This window comes from Hyla sarda, chromosome 2 (assembly GCF_029499605.1).
Source record: "Hyla sarda isolate aHylSar1 chromosome 2, aHylSar1.hap1, whole genome shotgun sequence".
NCBI lineage: Eukaryota > Metazoa > Chordata > Amphibia > Anura > Hylidae > Hyla > Hyla sarda.
The window spans coordinates 240,602,266-240,618,330 of NC_079190.1; the positions used below are offsets into that span (position 1 = coordinate 240,602,266).

Sequence of the window (16,065 nt, forward strand, 5' to 3'; positions counted from 1 at the left end):
ACCCAGATCTGAAAAAAAAAGCAGAAAATAAACCAGTAATCACATTCAAAAGGAATAGAACTATTTGAGATTTAATCAAAAATATTATGAGAAAAAGAACAAATAAAAAAACAGATTGGTTAACAGAGAGAAGACCGAAAGGTAATTTCAAGCGTGGGAATTGGTCCATGTGCGATCTGAACCTGGGTAAGAGTATATTCAGATTAGGACCCAAAACAGTAGAAGAGAAACAACTTATAATGTGTAAAACTACTTTTGTAGTGTATTGCCTTCTGTGCCCCTGCAGCTACTATTATATAGGCAAGACTAAATGCAGGCTATTTGAAAGAGTAAGGGAACACGTAAGATCTGTGAGAACGAAACAGGTAGCTACCAGATTTATTATTACACATATAAACGAAGGAAGGAATGGAGGAAACACAAAAACTATCAGGTTTGCAGGTCTGGAAAGAATAGATCCTCTAGAAATAGGAGGTAACAGACACCGTGCGCTATTACAAAAAGAAGCTCGCTGGATTGCGCAGCTGAGGCTACAGTTGCTATTGGTCTAAATGAGCCCAATGAATTTTCAGCTTTTCTGTAGGTTAGTCTAATTGTTAGTTTAGTCTAATTGTTTTACTTGGATACTATATGTGTGATGTTATGCACCTATGTTTTTGTTGGTTTTAACTCACCTATGTTATTAGTATACATGTACTATTTAAGAAGGCTCTACCTGTGATGTGACATCAATTCCAGGCCTTAAGAAACGCCGTGTAGGCGTGAAACAGCGATGTCGCTCTGGACGGTCCTCCCAGAACCTACTGCCCTGCCGTAACATCTGTTTGCTACTAGCCATCTGTACCGATGTGCATGAAATAAAGGACACAGCTTTGCATCAGTGGTGAGTGATACAAGTCTCTTTGCTTCCCCTCTTTACGCATACATGTAAAGTAAACACAGCTTTGTCAGTTATCATACCAACAGACAGACGTCTAAACTGGAGAGCACATTCCAAGCAGAGCAAGGAAAAGCTCAATGGCACAGCTTCCACATACTACATTATAATGGCTGCTGCCGAACCATGATTTGACAAGTGAACATCTCAGCGAGACCCTCCTGATGATCCACTACAGTGGTGAAACGCTGTGTAGAGAATAAGGTCATGATATCTATGGATGTGATTGTTTGCATTTTTGCATATCCATAGTTTTGTATTTTGAACACAATAGCACTTTAACTTTTTACCCGAAATTGCGCTGTACTTTACCCCTTATGTTTTCATGGTATTATCTGTACACAATAGGGCAGTATCAGTGTAGGGCATAGGGTCCTGAGATACGGGGGTCGCCCTTTCTAAGGCGGGTGCCCCAGCAACGTATCAAACAGTGAGGGCAGATTTTTATTAATAGGGCTATGCTATAGGGGCTATCTACTGAATCCCCTTAGGGTAATGACGAGTAGTTTAGGGACAAAATACATATTATCTGTTCCCACTGATGTACCTACTATACTACTGTGGGTTTATGTGACCCGGGCCCTGGTGTGCTATGCTTTTCACTGTTGCTTCTAAAACTTTGTACATAAGATTATTTTCTCACAATCCCCTGCATTGTCACTCATGTTGTATTAGACAATCATTACATGGCATAAGTAACTATTAAAAGACCTGCTTCCAACATATATAATATGAAATGCTTCTTATCAACAGGGATCACAATGACAGTCTATGAGGGAGAAATCCAGTTAAAACTTGTACTAAAGTATAGACAGCACTTTGTAGGGTGACAGACAGTCATATTAACCATCCCACAGAATAAATAAAGCAACTATAGCTTTCAGAATGAACAGCCATTATATGCAGTAAAGTATATAGTACATTACTGGTGATAATATGCATAACATGTGATTTTTTTGCAACAAAGACTGCATTTGTTTGTGTGCCCAAACTGCCTCTAAATATTTACTAATAAAGAAATGATCCTGCATCAGACTGACCCGAGTCTACAACACCAACATGCAACAGGAAGACCAAGGAGCTCTCCAAACAGGTCAAAGACAAAGGTATAGAGAGGTATAGATTAAAAGGGGTAATCTACCATAAGGTGATTTTAGTAATTACCTGCCAGAACTGGGTATTTCCTGTTGGATTTTGTTCTCTAAACTATACATCCCACAGTTCCATGCTTGAAAGTTTGAGGTCACTTTCCTTCCTCCCACACATCAGCCACCCCACCCATTGAAACACAGGGGGAGATTTATCAAAACCTGTCCCGAGGAAAAGTTGCTGAGTTGCCCATAGCAACCAATCAGATTGCTTCTTTCATTTTGCAGAGGCCTTGTTAACCTCTTAAGGACGTAGGGCGTACCTGTATGCCCCACGCCCGGTCCCGATATTTAAAACGGGGTCACGCCGTGACCCCGCATCATACCGGTCCCGGTGGCCAATGATAGCCGGGACCCTGGGCTAATAGCGTGCGGCACCGATCGTTGTGCCATGTGCTATTAACCCTTTAGACGTGGCGATCAAAGTTGATCGCCACGTCTAAAATGAAAGTGAAAGCTTCCTGGCAGGTCAGTCGGGCTGATCGGGACTATCGCGATAAAATCGCGATGTCCCGATCAGCTAGGAAGCAAGCGGAGGTCCCCTTACTTTGCTTCGGCGCGTCCGATCAGCGTTTGATTGCTCCAAGCCTGAGATACAGGCTTGAGCAATTGACCGCCTATAACACTGATCCATGCAAAGCTATGGCTTTGCAGGGAACTGTGTAAAAGATCAGTGTGTGCAGTGTTATAGCCCCCTACGGGAGGAAGATTTAAAAAGTGTAAATAAAAATAAACATATGTGGTATTGCCATGTGCGGAAATGTCCGAATTCTAAAAATATATTGTTAATTAAACCGTACGGTCAATGACGTATGCGCAAAAAAATTCCAAAGTCCAAAATAGCGTATTTTTGGTCACTTTTTACATAATGAAAAAATGAATAGAAAGCGATCAAAAAGTCCGATCAATACAAAAATGGTACCTCTAAAAACTTCACATAATCGCGTATTTGAGGAAGACACCAGTGAGGGGGCAGGCAACTTTACTATTGGTTGCTATGGATGTTGTTGATAACCTCTGACAAGTATATTTGCATCATTTTAATTGGCCCACAAGTGAAAAGAAGGAATATGCAAATATTCGCATATGCGGGAAAAAAAGCGAATATTCGCAATTTCGAATATATAGCTAATATATTTGCGAATTTGTGATATTCGCGAAGAAAATTCGGAATGGGAATATTCGCGCCCAACACTAGTCAGAAGATGAGAATTTTTAACGTATACATTTTCCTGCATGTAGTTATGATTTTTTTCAAAAGTATGACAGAATCAAACCTATATAAGTAGGGTATCATTTTAACCGTATGGACCTACAGAATAAAGATAAAGTGTCATTTTTACTGAAAAATGTACTGCGTAGAAATGTTGCACAATGAATTTTCTTTCCGCTTCGCCGTGGATTTTTTGGTAAAATGACTAATGTCACTGCAAAGTAGAATTGGTGGCGCAAAAAATAAGCCATCATATGGAATTTTATGTGCAAAATTTTAAGTGTTATGATTTTTAGAAGGTGATGAGGAAAAAATGAAAATGCAAAAATGGCAAAACCCCTCGTCCTTAAGGGGTTAAAAAGGAAAGAAGCAATCTGATTGGTTGCTATGGACAACTCAGCAACTTTTCCTCCAGACAGGTTTTGATAAATCCTCTAGACAGGTTTTGATAAATCCCCCCCCCCCCCCCCGGGGGCCTACAGCTGTTGCAAAATTGAAGCAGGACAGGCTCCCTCTGATCACCTGACTAGTGATATCAGGTCTGCAACCTGGGAAATCCCGAGACATGAGTAATTTTTTGGCTGTTAAAAATAAATATTGGGGCGATACACAGGTACAGACACTATATTATGAAATACACTAACTTTACCGCTCCTGTAGCATAGCCAAATAAAAAAAATGTTGACTATGTCCGGCCAGTACATGTCCGGCCCGTCTCAAGTTTGCTGGAGAGCATTTGGATGATCCAGAAGAGTATTGGGAAAATGTCATATGGTCAGATGAAACCAAAGTAGAACTTTTTGGTAAAAACTCAACTCATCATGTTTGGAGGAGAAAGAATGCAGAATTGCATCAAAAGAACACCATACTTACTATGAAGCATGGGGGAGGAAACATCATGCTTTGGGGCTGTTTTTCTGCTAAGGGACCAAGACGACTGATCTGTGTAAAGGAAAGAATGAATGGGGCCATGTAGTGTGAGATTTTGAGTGAAAACTTCCTTCCATCAGTAAGGGCATTGAAGATGATGGTCTTTCAACATGACAATGATCCCAAACACACCACCTGAAGCCACGAAAGAGTGGCTTCGTAAGATGCATTTCAAGGTCCTGGAGTGGCCTAGCCAGTCTCCAGATCTCCACCCCATAGAAAACCTTTGGAGGGAGTTGAAAGTCTGTGTTGCCCAGCGACAGTCCCAAAACATCACTGCTCTAGAGGAGATCTGCATGGAGGAATGGGCCAAAATACCAGCAACAGTTTGTGAAAACCTTGAGAAAACTTACAGAAAATGTTTGACCTCTGTCATTGCCAACAAAGGGTATATAACAAAGTATTGAGATTAAATGTTGTTATTGATCAAATACTTATTTTCCACCATAATTTGCAAATTCTATAAAAATCTGATTTTATGGATTTTTTTCTCATTATGTCTCTCATAGTTGAGGTATACCTATGATGAAAATTACAGGCCTCGCTCATCTTTTTAAGTGGGAGAACTTGCACAAATGGTCGCTGACTAAATACTTTTTTGCCCCACTGTAATCCTGATGTCAAGATGAGCTCAGCTAGTAGAGACATAGGCCAAGAGACTTTCATCTGTAATTGTAGCAAATGGTGGCTCCATTCCATCAAGGAATGGAAACGTATGCACTACGGGGTTCTCTGTATTTGTCTTCAATTTGTACCTTTAAATTGGTAGGCATGTTGTATAAATGAAATGGTAGAACCCCCCCATCCAGAAAAATTTCCAGGCTGTAATTCAACAAAACATAAAAAAAACACTAAAGGTGGTAGATACATTCACAAGGCACAGTACTACACTTTACAAAGTGTTTGCAATACCTAAAAATACTTTACAGAGTTATGAGATGAAGTACTACCTTTAGTGATTATAAAAAAAAAAACTATAAACACATGCCACAGGTTTTTGCCTCCATGGTTGTGGGATAACTGCAGCAAATATTCATACACTTACTAGTGTCCCAATAGCTAAAAAATTACAAGAAATGCAATATCCTTTATAAAGTAACACTGGGTGTTTGTGAACTGTAGAAGGCAATACATGTGTCAGGATTCGGCAGGCTGGAGGTGGATCCTCTGTGTCAGAGAGGGATTGGCGTGGACCGTGCCGGTGGACCGGTTCTAAGTTGCTACTGGTATTCACCAGAGCCCGCCGCAAAGCGGGATGGTCTTGCAGCGGCGGTAGCAACCAGGTCGTATCCACCGGCAACGGCTCAACCTCTCTGACTGCTGAGATAGGCGCGGTACAAGGGATTAGGCAAGAGCAAGGTCGGACGTAGCAGAAGGTCAGGGCAGGCAGCAAGGATCGTAGTCAGGGGCAACGGCAAGAGGTCTGGAACACTGGCTTGGAACACACAAGGAACACTTTCACTGGCACAATGGCAACAAGATCCGGCAAGGAAGTGAAGGGGAAGTGAGGTTATATAGGGAAGTGCACAGGTGAACATACTATTCAGAACCAGGCGCCAATCAGTGGCGCACCGGCCCTTTAAATCGCAGAGAGCCGGCGCGCGCGCCCTAGGGAGGAAGATTTAAAAAGTGTAAATAAAAATAAACATATGTGGTATTGCCATGTGCGGAAATGTCTGAATTCTAAAAATATATTGTTAATTAAACCGCACGGTCAATGACGTATGCGCAAAAAAATTCCAAAGTCCAAAATAGCGTATTTTTGGTCACTTTTTACATAATGAAAAAATGAATAGAAAGCGATCAAAAAGTCCGATCAATACAAAAATGGTACCTCTAAAAACTTCACATAATCGCGTATTTGAGGAAGACACCAGTGAGGGGGCAGGCAACTTTACTATTGGTTGCTAGGGATGTTGTTGATAACCTCTGACAAGTATATTTGCATCATTCTAATTGGCCCACAAGTGAAAAGAAGGAATATGCAAATATTCGCATATGCGGGAAAAAAAGCGAATATTCGCAATTTCGAATATATAGCTAATATATTCGCGAATTTGTGATATTCGCGAAGAAAATTCGGAATGGGAATATTCGCGCCCAACACTAGTCAGAAGATGAGAATTTTTAACGTATACATTTTCCTGCATGTAGTTATGATTTTTTTCAAAAGTATGACAGAATCAAACCTATATAAGTAGGGTATCATTTTAACCGTATGGACCTACAGAATAAAGATAAAGTGTCATTTTTACTGAAAAATGTACTGCGTAGAAATGTTGCACAATGAATTTTCTTTCCGCTTCGCCGTGGATTTTTTGGTAAAATGACTAATGTCACTGCAAAGTAGAATTGGTGGCGCAAAAAATAAGCCATCATATGGAATTTTATGTGCAAAATTTAAAGTGTTATGATTTTTAGAAGGTGATGAGGAAAAAATGAAAATGCAATAATGGCAAAACCCCTCGTCCTTAAGGGGTTAAAAAGGAAAGAAGCAATCTGATTGGTTGCTATGGACAACTCAGCAACTTTTCCTCCAGACAGGTTTTGATAAATCCTCTAGACAGGTTTTGATAAATCCCCCTGGGGGCCTACAGCTGTTGCAAAATTGAAGCAGGACAGGCTCCCTCTGATCACCTGACTAGTGATATCAGGTCTGCAACCTGGGAAATCCCGAGACATGAGTAATTTTGTAGGCTGTTAAAAATAAATATTGGGGCGATACACAGGTACAGACACTATATTATGAAATACACTAACTTTAGGTCAGGGCAGGCAGCAAGGATCGTAGTCAGGGGCAACGGCAAGAGGTCTGGAACACTGGCTTGGAACACACAAGGAACACTTTCACTGGCACAGTGGCAACAAGATCCGGCAAGGAAGTGAAGGGGAAGTGAGGTTATATAGGGAAGTGCACAGGTGAACATACTATTCAGAACCAGGCGCCAATCAGTGGCGCACCGGCCCTTTAAATCGCAGAGAGCCGGCGCGCGCGCCCTAGGGAGCGGGGCCACGCGCGCCGGGACAGAACAGACGGAGAACGAGTCTGGTAAGCGGGCCGGGATGCGAATCGCGAGCGGGCGCGTCCCGCATCACGAATCGCATCCCGGCTAGGGACAATATCGCAGCGCTCCCAGTCAGCGGGTCTGACCGGTGCGCTGCGAACAGGAGAACGCTGCGAGCGCTCCGGGGAGGAGCGGGGACCCGGAGCGCTCGGCGTAACAACATGAATGCTAGACCATTGTGTAGTCATTGTACTTCAGCTTTTGATGGCTCCTGCAGCTAATCTAAGTGATTCCAGTAATTTCATTAGTTTTAATGGGCACTGTCATATTTTTTATATATTTTTTTTAATGATGTACTTCTTGGCACCTTTTTACAGAAAACATTGCTTATAAAAAAAACACCACTATGGGTTCCCATACCATCCAGAACATAATGCTGTCCGGCTGCAGCATCATCTTTATCTCAGCTAAAGCACAGGCTGGAATACAGTCAAGAAAGCGAGGGCAGGACTAGCACTAGGGAGGAGGGGTTAGAGAAAAGCCTGGAGTGACTGGATGAAGAGACCCAGCACAATAGGGCAGACTCAGAATGAGCAAGCAGCAGAAAAGAGGGATTTGTGAGCTAAGTACAGAAGCTGAACAAAAAGACACGTAAAGAATCTGTATGACCTGGTAACATATATAAGCATTATGGGGGAGATTTTTCAAAACCTGTGTAGAAGAAGAGTGGTACAGTTGTCCATGGCAATCAGATTGCTTCTTTCATTTTTCACAGGTCTCTTTAAAAATGAAAGAAGCAATCTGATTGGTTGCTATGGGCAACCGCACCACTGACAGGTACACTTTAATGAGCAACTTGCTTATATTTTCACACTAGATGCAAATGTGGAGCTACTCTTGAGAAGCTATGTCTCTTTAGAAGCTGCTTATCTTATGCAAATTAATCTTTACTCTTCATACCTGCTGAGAAAAACTGTGTCTTAGATCTTGGAGTACATCTAAGAGCTTGTATGCATCAAACACATGCTTCACCTGAATTCTTTCAAGTGATGCAACCTGTAATTCAGAGGAAAAAGATTATACATAAACACGTCAGTATGGGTTAGGGGCATGGGGAGAAATCCACAGCCGTCAGTTATGGCAGAAATCCACTTCACCTCCTAGCTGGTGTATTTCAAAGTGTGGTGCACATGGATAAGATGGGACCCCTTAATACATTTGGTGTATCTTGCTCCAATGCATTTAAAAAAATATTTATGTTACTTTACATTGGCATAAAAAATGGGGGTCATGAAAAATACCCCAATAGGGTGTATTTACACAATAAACTGCAGATTTCACGCAGTGAATTATAAATTAAAGATTTTATTCTTAAAATCTGCAGTGTGAAATCAGCAGTGAATTATGTACATGTGAATTTACCCTAAATATGGTATGGGGGGCATCTGAACAAAACTAATTCACATTACCTGTGCTTACCTGTTCATCTTCCTGTTGTGTCTTGCACTGAATTAACTGTAGAAGACGAGTGCCAGTGAGCCCCCCAGTGGTGTCTATATAACAAACTCTCTGCTGTAAACTGGTGGCTACATTTACAGCAATGCTCTGACATAACTAAAATAATTGAATAAAAATAAAATTATTTTGTGGGAAAGAAAATACAACTATAATGACTAATAAAAGGTTCATGTTAGGTCATGTAAGGACAGTGGAAATTACACAGAAAGTAATAATGAAAAGTGATCTAATATTTTACTAAATCATAGCTTGCCTCAATTGTCTTCTCCCCATATGGCCATGGCTTAATTAACCATTATATATATTTGTTTACTTTTAGCTGCACTTTACCCTCTGGCCTTAGTTCTTCTCTTTGACTCCCCCCACATTAGCATGCTCTTTGTTTAGATCTTGTTGTCGTCTTTCTCGTGCATATATTCCTAGTGATATTTCTCTAGCACTGTATAGTTGGCAACTCTATTCTTTAGGCACCCCCTCATGCTATTTTGTAATGCATATGCCATACTGAAATGATGATGGTACCATTTGTTAGTTTAATCTCTTAATCACTTTTTCAAATACAACTTACAAAATACAAAGTCTATAGAAGTATACAGCCAGTAGACAGCCCCAAAAGGATACCCATCTGTTCTTTCTATTGTTAGGGGTCTTAGCATCCAAGCCGTAATTAAAACCTCTAACGTATCTCTATAAGATGTCTGAAGTTTTTCTAAATACCCTGCTCAAATGGGTGGTTGACACACCCCCTCCACGCATCTCTATAGTAGAGCTGGAGACACATGAGTAAAGGGCTTCAGCTCTCCTATAGAAATGAATGGAGGGCGCTGGACAACCCCTGCTGCGTGCAGGAGGAGAGCTGGGGCACCAGGTAGGAGACTGTGGGGGGTCCCAGCGGTCGGACCCCTGCGATCTGACACTTTTACCCTATTCTGAAAGGTTGGCCCACTTGGCTCCCTAGATCCCCACAAAATTTGAGTTACTTTAATACTATGAAACAATAGGATTCCCCACTATTTCCCATTCAGACACCAATACTCTCTATCCAAAGAAAAGAGGATGTCTGATTGCGGGTGTCCGGCTGCTGGGAGCCCCCGTGATCCTGTGTGGGCACCCCAGCATTCAGAACATTATATAACATTATAGGGGATACGATGCCTAGGGGCGGAGTACCCCTTTAACCCCTTAAGGACCCAGCCATTTTACACCTTAGGACCCGGCCATTTTTTGCACATCTTACCACTGTCACTTTAAACATTAATAACTCTGGAATGCTTTTACTTATCATTCTGATTCCGAGAATGTTTTTTCGTGACATATTCTATTTTTACATAGTGGTAAAATTTTTTGGTAACTTGCGTCCTTTCTTGGTGAAAAATACCCAAATTTGATGAAAAATTTTAAAATGTAGCATTTTTCTAACTTTGAAGCTCTCTGCTTGTAAGGAAAATGGATATTCCAAATACATTTTTTTTAATTCACATATACAATATGTCTACTTTATGTTTGCATCATAAAATTGACATGTTTTTATTTTTGGAAGACACCAGAGGGCTTCAAAGTTCAGCAGCAATTTTCCACTTTTTAACAAAATTTCCAAACTCACAATTTTTCAGGGACCAGTTCAGGCTTGAAGTGGATTTGAAGGGTCTTCATATTACCCCACAAATGACCCCATTATAAAAACTGCACCCCCCAAAGTATTCAAAATGACATTCAGTCAGCATTTTAACCCTTTAGGTGTTTCACAGGAATAGCAGCAAAGTGAAGGAGAAAATTCACAATCTTCATTTTTTACACTCGCATGTTCTTGTAGACCCAATTTTTTAATTTTTACAAGGGGTAAAAGGAGAAAATTTATACTTGTATTTGTAGCCCAATTTCTCTCGAGTAAGCACATACCTCATGTGTCTATGTAAAGTGTTCGGTGGGTGCAGTAGAGGGCTCAGAAGCGAAGGAGCGACAAGGGGATTTTGGAGAGTACGTTTTTCTGAAAAGGTATTTGGGGGGCATGTTGCATTTAGGAAGCCCCTATGGTGCCAGAACAGCAAAAAAAAACAACACATGCCATACCATTTTGGACACTAGACCCCTAGGGGAATGTAACAAGGAATTAAGTGGGCCTCAATACCCCACAGGTGTTTCACGACTTTTGCATATGTAAAAAAACTTTTTTTTTTCACTAAAATGTGTGTTTCCCACCAAATTTCACATTTTTGCCAGGATTAATAGCAGAAAATACCCCCCAAAATTTGTAACCCCATCTCTTCTGAGTATGGCGGTACCCCATAAGTGGACCTGAAGTGCACTACGGGCGAACTACAATGCTCAGAAGAGGAGTAATATTTGGCTTTTTGAGAGCAAATTTTGCTAGGAGGGCATGTGGCATTTAGGAAGCCCCTATGGTGCCAGAACAGCAAAAAAAAAAAAAAAACACATGGCATACCATTTTGGAAACTGGACCCTTTGAGGAACGTAACAAGGAATTAAGTGAGCCTTAATACCCCACAGGGGTTTCAAGACTTTTGCATATATAAAAATGTATTTATTTTTTTTCACTAAAATGTGTGTTTCCCCCCAAATTCCACATTTTTGCAAGGGTTAATAGCAGAAAATACCCCCCCAAAATTTGTAACCCCATCTCTTCTGAATATGGAGGTACCCCATAAGTTGACCTGAAGTGCACTACAGGCGAACTACAATGCTCAGAAGAGAAGGAGTCATATTTGGCTTTTTGAGAGCAAATTTTTCTTGGGGGGGGGGGAGCATGTTGCATTTAGGAAGCCCCTATGGTGCCAGAACAGCAAAAAAAAAAAAAAAACCACATGGCATACCATTTTGGAAACTAGACCCCTTGAGGAACGTAACAAGGAATTAAGTGAGCCTTAACACCCAACAGGGGTTTCACGACCTTTGCATATGTAAACATTTTTTATTTTTTTTTTCACTAAAATGTGTGATTCCCCCCCCAATTTCACATTTTTGCAAGGGTTAATAGCAGAAAATACCCCACAAAATTTGTAACCCCATCTCTTCTGAGTATGGAGGTACCCCATAAGTGGACGTCAAGTGCACTGCAGGAGCACCACAATGCTCAGAAGAGAAGGAGTCACATTTGCAAACTTTGCTGAAATGGGGGGGGGGGGGGCATGTCGCATTTAGGAAGCCCCTATGGTGCCAGGACAGCAACAAAAAAAAAACACATGGCATCACATTTTGGAAACTAGACCCCTTGAGGAATGTAATAAGGGGTAAAGTAAGCCTTAATACCCCACGACTTTTGCATATGTAAAATAAAAATAAAAAAATTTCACAAAAATGTGGGTTTTCCCCAAAATTTTACATTTTTACAAGGGTTAATAGCAGAAAAGACCCCCCAAAATTTGTAAATACATTTCTTTGGAATAAGGACATACCATAATTTTTGATAATTTTCGCTCCGCGGGTGCACACCAGGTCTTTGAGTGGGAGGAGAGTCAGGGGCCTTGAGCTTATTATAGCAGCCAGGATATGGGATCCCCCCTCAAGGAGCATTAATGGGTTGAGCACTGAGCCCTAAAATAGGGGAACACTATGGGGGACAAGGGGCCATAACTGGGGTAGACAGGAGGGGTACAGAGGCTCGTAATATGGGGTACAGTGGGCCAGAAAACTATAAATCATAAAAAAAATAAAACAGGATATATTCCCAGAATGATGAGCCAGAGCATAGCCAAAACAAAAAAAATATGCCCGCCCCAAACCCTATGCTCTGAATCATCATTCTGGGAATGTGATGTGTGTGGCTGTCCCTAACCTGTTGCCTCAAATGCGCACCCGCTCAGGTGGAGAGAGAGCGCTGCGCATTTGAGGCAACATAAAAAAGTTCCCGATGATAGTGACTCAGTGACCTATGACCCATTTTTGAAAAAACACCCCCAGAGATCTTATCAGGTTTTTTTTTTTTCAGGTTTTTTTGGGCAATTTAGTGATTTATGGGGGTTATATTTTGGAATGTACTCTGGACTTGGTACATTGGTCAAATTATGGAAAATTCAAATGAAAAGGGAAAATTTAGGGCTCCATGGAAGTGTGATACTCCCTGAAGAAGCCTATGCAGAGGCCTGGATTATCTTAAGTGTCACACGGATACCTGGTGTCCTTCCACATCCCCTTCCTGTAACACACACTGCATTTTTTCTGGGATCGCCCCTTCTTTCCACTGTGGGGGATCACACCTGGAAAGTGTTGGCCTGGGACGATAATGGCGCCTAGAACTCCAGACCCTTGGGAAGTCCGCCCTGATCTTTCCCGGTCAGCAAAGATCAGGAACCTTAGGACTTCTTCTTGGTACTGGAGGAATGTCCCTGTGTTGCCAGCGTACTGGGATAGTACAAAAGCGTTGTACATGGCAACCTGTACCAAGTAGACTTTTTTGTACCATGCCAGTGTTTTCCGCATGGCGTTATATGGCTTGAGGACTTGTTCTGAGAGATCAACTCCACCCATATACTGATTGTAGTCCAGAATACAATCGGGCTTGTGGACCGGTCCCACGGTACCTCGCACAGGGACAGGTGTGCTGCCGTTCCCATGAAAAGTGGTCAGCATAAGGACATCCCTCTTATCCTTATACTTCACCAACAACAGGTTATCATGGGTCAGGGTACGGGACTCACCCTTGGGGATAGGCGTCTTAACAAAATTTAGAGGGAGGCCTCTCTGGTTCTTCCGCACGGTCCCACAAGCAGACGTGGATCTGGCGGAAAGGGATTTGAACAGAGGGATGCTGGTATAAAAGTTATCCACGTATACGTGGAAACCCTTATCCAGCAATGGGAACATAAGGTCCCAAACGATTTTCCCGCTAACACCCAGAGTGGGGGAACAATCTGGGGGTTCAATACTGGAATCTTGTCCTTCATATACTCTAAACCTGCAAGTGTACCCGGAGGTACTCTCGCAGAGTTTATAGAGCTTCACGCCATACCGCGCCCGCTTCGAGGGAATATACTGGCGGAAGATGAGTCTCCCCTTAAAACTGATGAGAGACTCATCTACCGAGAGGTCCCTGAACGGTACGTAGGCCTCCAAAAATTTGGCCCCAAAGTGATCGATGACCGGCCTCACTTTGTAAAGCCGGTCATAGGCCGGATCACCTCGGGGCGGACATGCAGCATTATCTGCTTAATGCAGGCATTTCCGAATCGCCTCGTACTGCTTCCGTGTCATCGCCATACTGTAAAGCGGGGTCTGATAGAGGACGTCCCCGCTCCAGTAATGACGGACACTTGTTTTTTTGTCCAGGCCCATATGCAGCGTGAGGCCCCAAAATGTCCTCATTTCCGCTGCATCAATGGCGTGCCATTCATTGGACCTAGCCAAAAAGGAATCGGGGTGGTGGGCAATGAACTGCTGGGCATACAAGTTTGTTTGCTCCACCATGTGATTGTCCAGGCTGTCACTGAAAAAAAACTTTAAAAAGTCCAGATCAGTGAAGCCAGCATGGTCAAGAATCCGTGGCTGATAACCCTCTGGGGGGCTCCAGACAGGGTCATCGGAAGGGGACTCCGGTGCACTTGTTTGGGGGGCCGGACTCCTATTACGAGCGGCATTGCCACTCGTACTAGTGTCTGCCACTGGGTCACTCTCATGTGGGGTGTGTGGCCTCGCCTGGCGGCGTCTCCGCCGCCGTACAGGGGACTCATCATCACTACTAGATGATGAGGAGGGCGAGGAAGAACACAAAAAAGTTGGATCTTCCTCGTCCTCACTGGCAGATTCGGAGTCGGAGGCTAAAAAAGCGTAAGCTTCCGCTGCCGAAAATGCCCGGCGAGCCATCGCCTTTTTTCTACGGTGGCGGGGGTCAGTGGCGGGGGGGAGGGGGTGTGTGCGGGGGGTTGGCGGGGAAGTATGTAGTGTGTGGTGCTTGGTGTAAAAAGTGTAATAACAGTGATAGAAAAAATAATAATAGGACCCGGGGTAAGGGATCAGACCCTAATAGGACCCTGGGGGACCTATTAGGGGGTCGGGGGGGGGGGATTTTTTTTTTTTTATATAAAAAAAGCTGCGGCCAAAAAAAAAAAAAAAGGGGATGGCGCACGCAGCTCCCTGGACCCCTAATAGGGATCAGACCCTAATAGGACCCTTGGGGACCTATTAGGGGGGAGGGGGGGTACTTTATTTTTTTTTTTAACTTTTTTTTAACTTTTATTTCACTTTTTTACTTATTTACTCCTACCTGTCCCTGCAATCAGCTGTCCCTATTCTACGGCTCCTGAGGGGGCTCCGGAGCTCTTAGGAGGGATCCACGGCTTCTTCTCACTGCTGCACCTGCTGACTGAACGAAAAGAGCGGGTGCAGCAGCGGGAAGGAGCCGTTAAACCCTCTACGCTCTGCTATTGGCTGGACGATCGCCAGCCAATAGCAGCGTTGCTGGGGCGGTGACAGTATTGTCACCGCTTCCCAGCAACGGCAGGTGATTGGCGGTGTAATTGTACACCGCCGATCACCATTTATTTCCAGGTCATCGGGTCACAAGTGACCCGAATGACCCGAATTGCCGAAGATCGCTTACGTGATTTCGCAAGCGATCTCCGGCGATCACCGACATGCGGGGGTCCTGGGACCCCCCTCGGCATTTGCATGGCATTTGCGCGGCAGGGACCGGAAAACGCCAGGACGTACGGGGATGTCCTGGGTCCTTAAAGCCCAGGGTGCGGGGACGTCCCCGTACGTCCTGGGTCCTTAAGAGGTTAAAGTAGCCATACATAGTGAAGGCTTTAGCTGAGAATGTATTGACAAGGTACCGTATATACTCGAGTATAAGCCGACCCGAGTATAAGCCGAGACCCCTAATTTCAACCCAAAATCCCAGGAAAAGTTATTGACTCGAGTATAAGCCTAGGGTGGGAAATACCTCATCCCCCCCTGTCATCATCCAGACCCGTCATTAACATCCTCATCATCCCCTTGTCATCATCCCACACATCCCCCCTTCATCATCCCCTTGTCATCATCCCACACATCCCCTTATCATCCCACACATCCCCCCTTCATCATCCCCTTGTCATCATCCCACACATCCCCCCTTCATCATCCCCTTGTCATCATCCCACACATCCCCTTATCCCACACATCCCCCCTTCATCATCCCCTTGTCATCATCCCACACATCCCCTTATCCCACACATCCCCCCTTCATCATCCCCTTGTCATCATCCCACACATCCCCCCTTCATCATCCCCTTGTCATCATCCCACACATCCCCTTATCATCCCACACATCCCCCCTTCATCATCCCCTTGTAATCATCCCACACCCCCCCCCCCCTTCAT

At 43.3% G+C, this 16,065-nt stretch overlaps 1 protein-coding gene across 2 annotated transcripts in view; it reads right to left on the reverse strand.

Annotated features, from left to right (window-relative positions):
- The window catches only part of RAD51D (RAD51 paralog D), a 32,273-nt gene that overhangs the window by 5,280 nt on the left and 10,928 nt on the right, over positions 1–16,065 (reverse strand). For both annotated transcript variants that reach the window (XR_008888693.1, XM_056556727.1), the window contains exons 6-7: positions 8,713–8,847; positions 8,194–8,289 (exon numbers count right to left, since the gene is read on the reverse strand). Coding sequence is in view for 1 of the 2 variants with exons in the window: in XM_056556727.1 (XP_056412702.1) it covers positions 8,194–8,289; positions 8,713–8,847 (231 nt within the window). In the remaining variant the exon portion in view is untranslated. The remainder of the gene's footprint in view (positions 1–8,193; positions 8,290–8,712; positions 8,848–16,065) is intronic.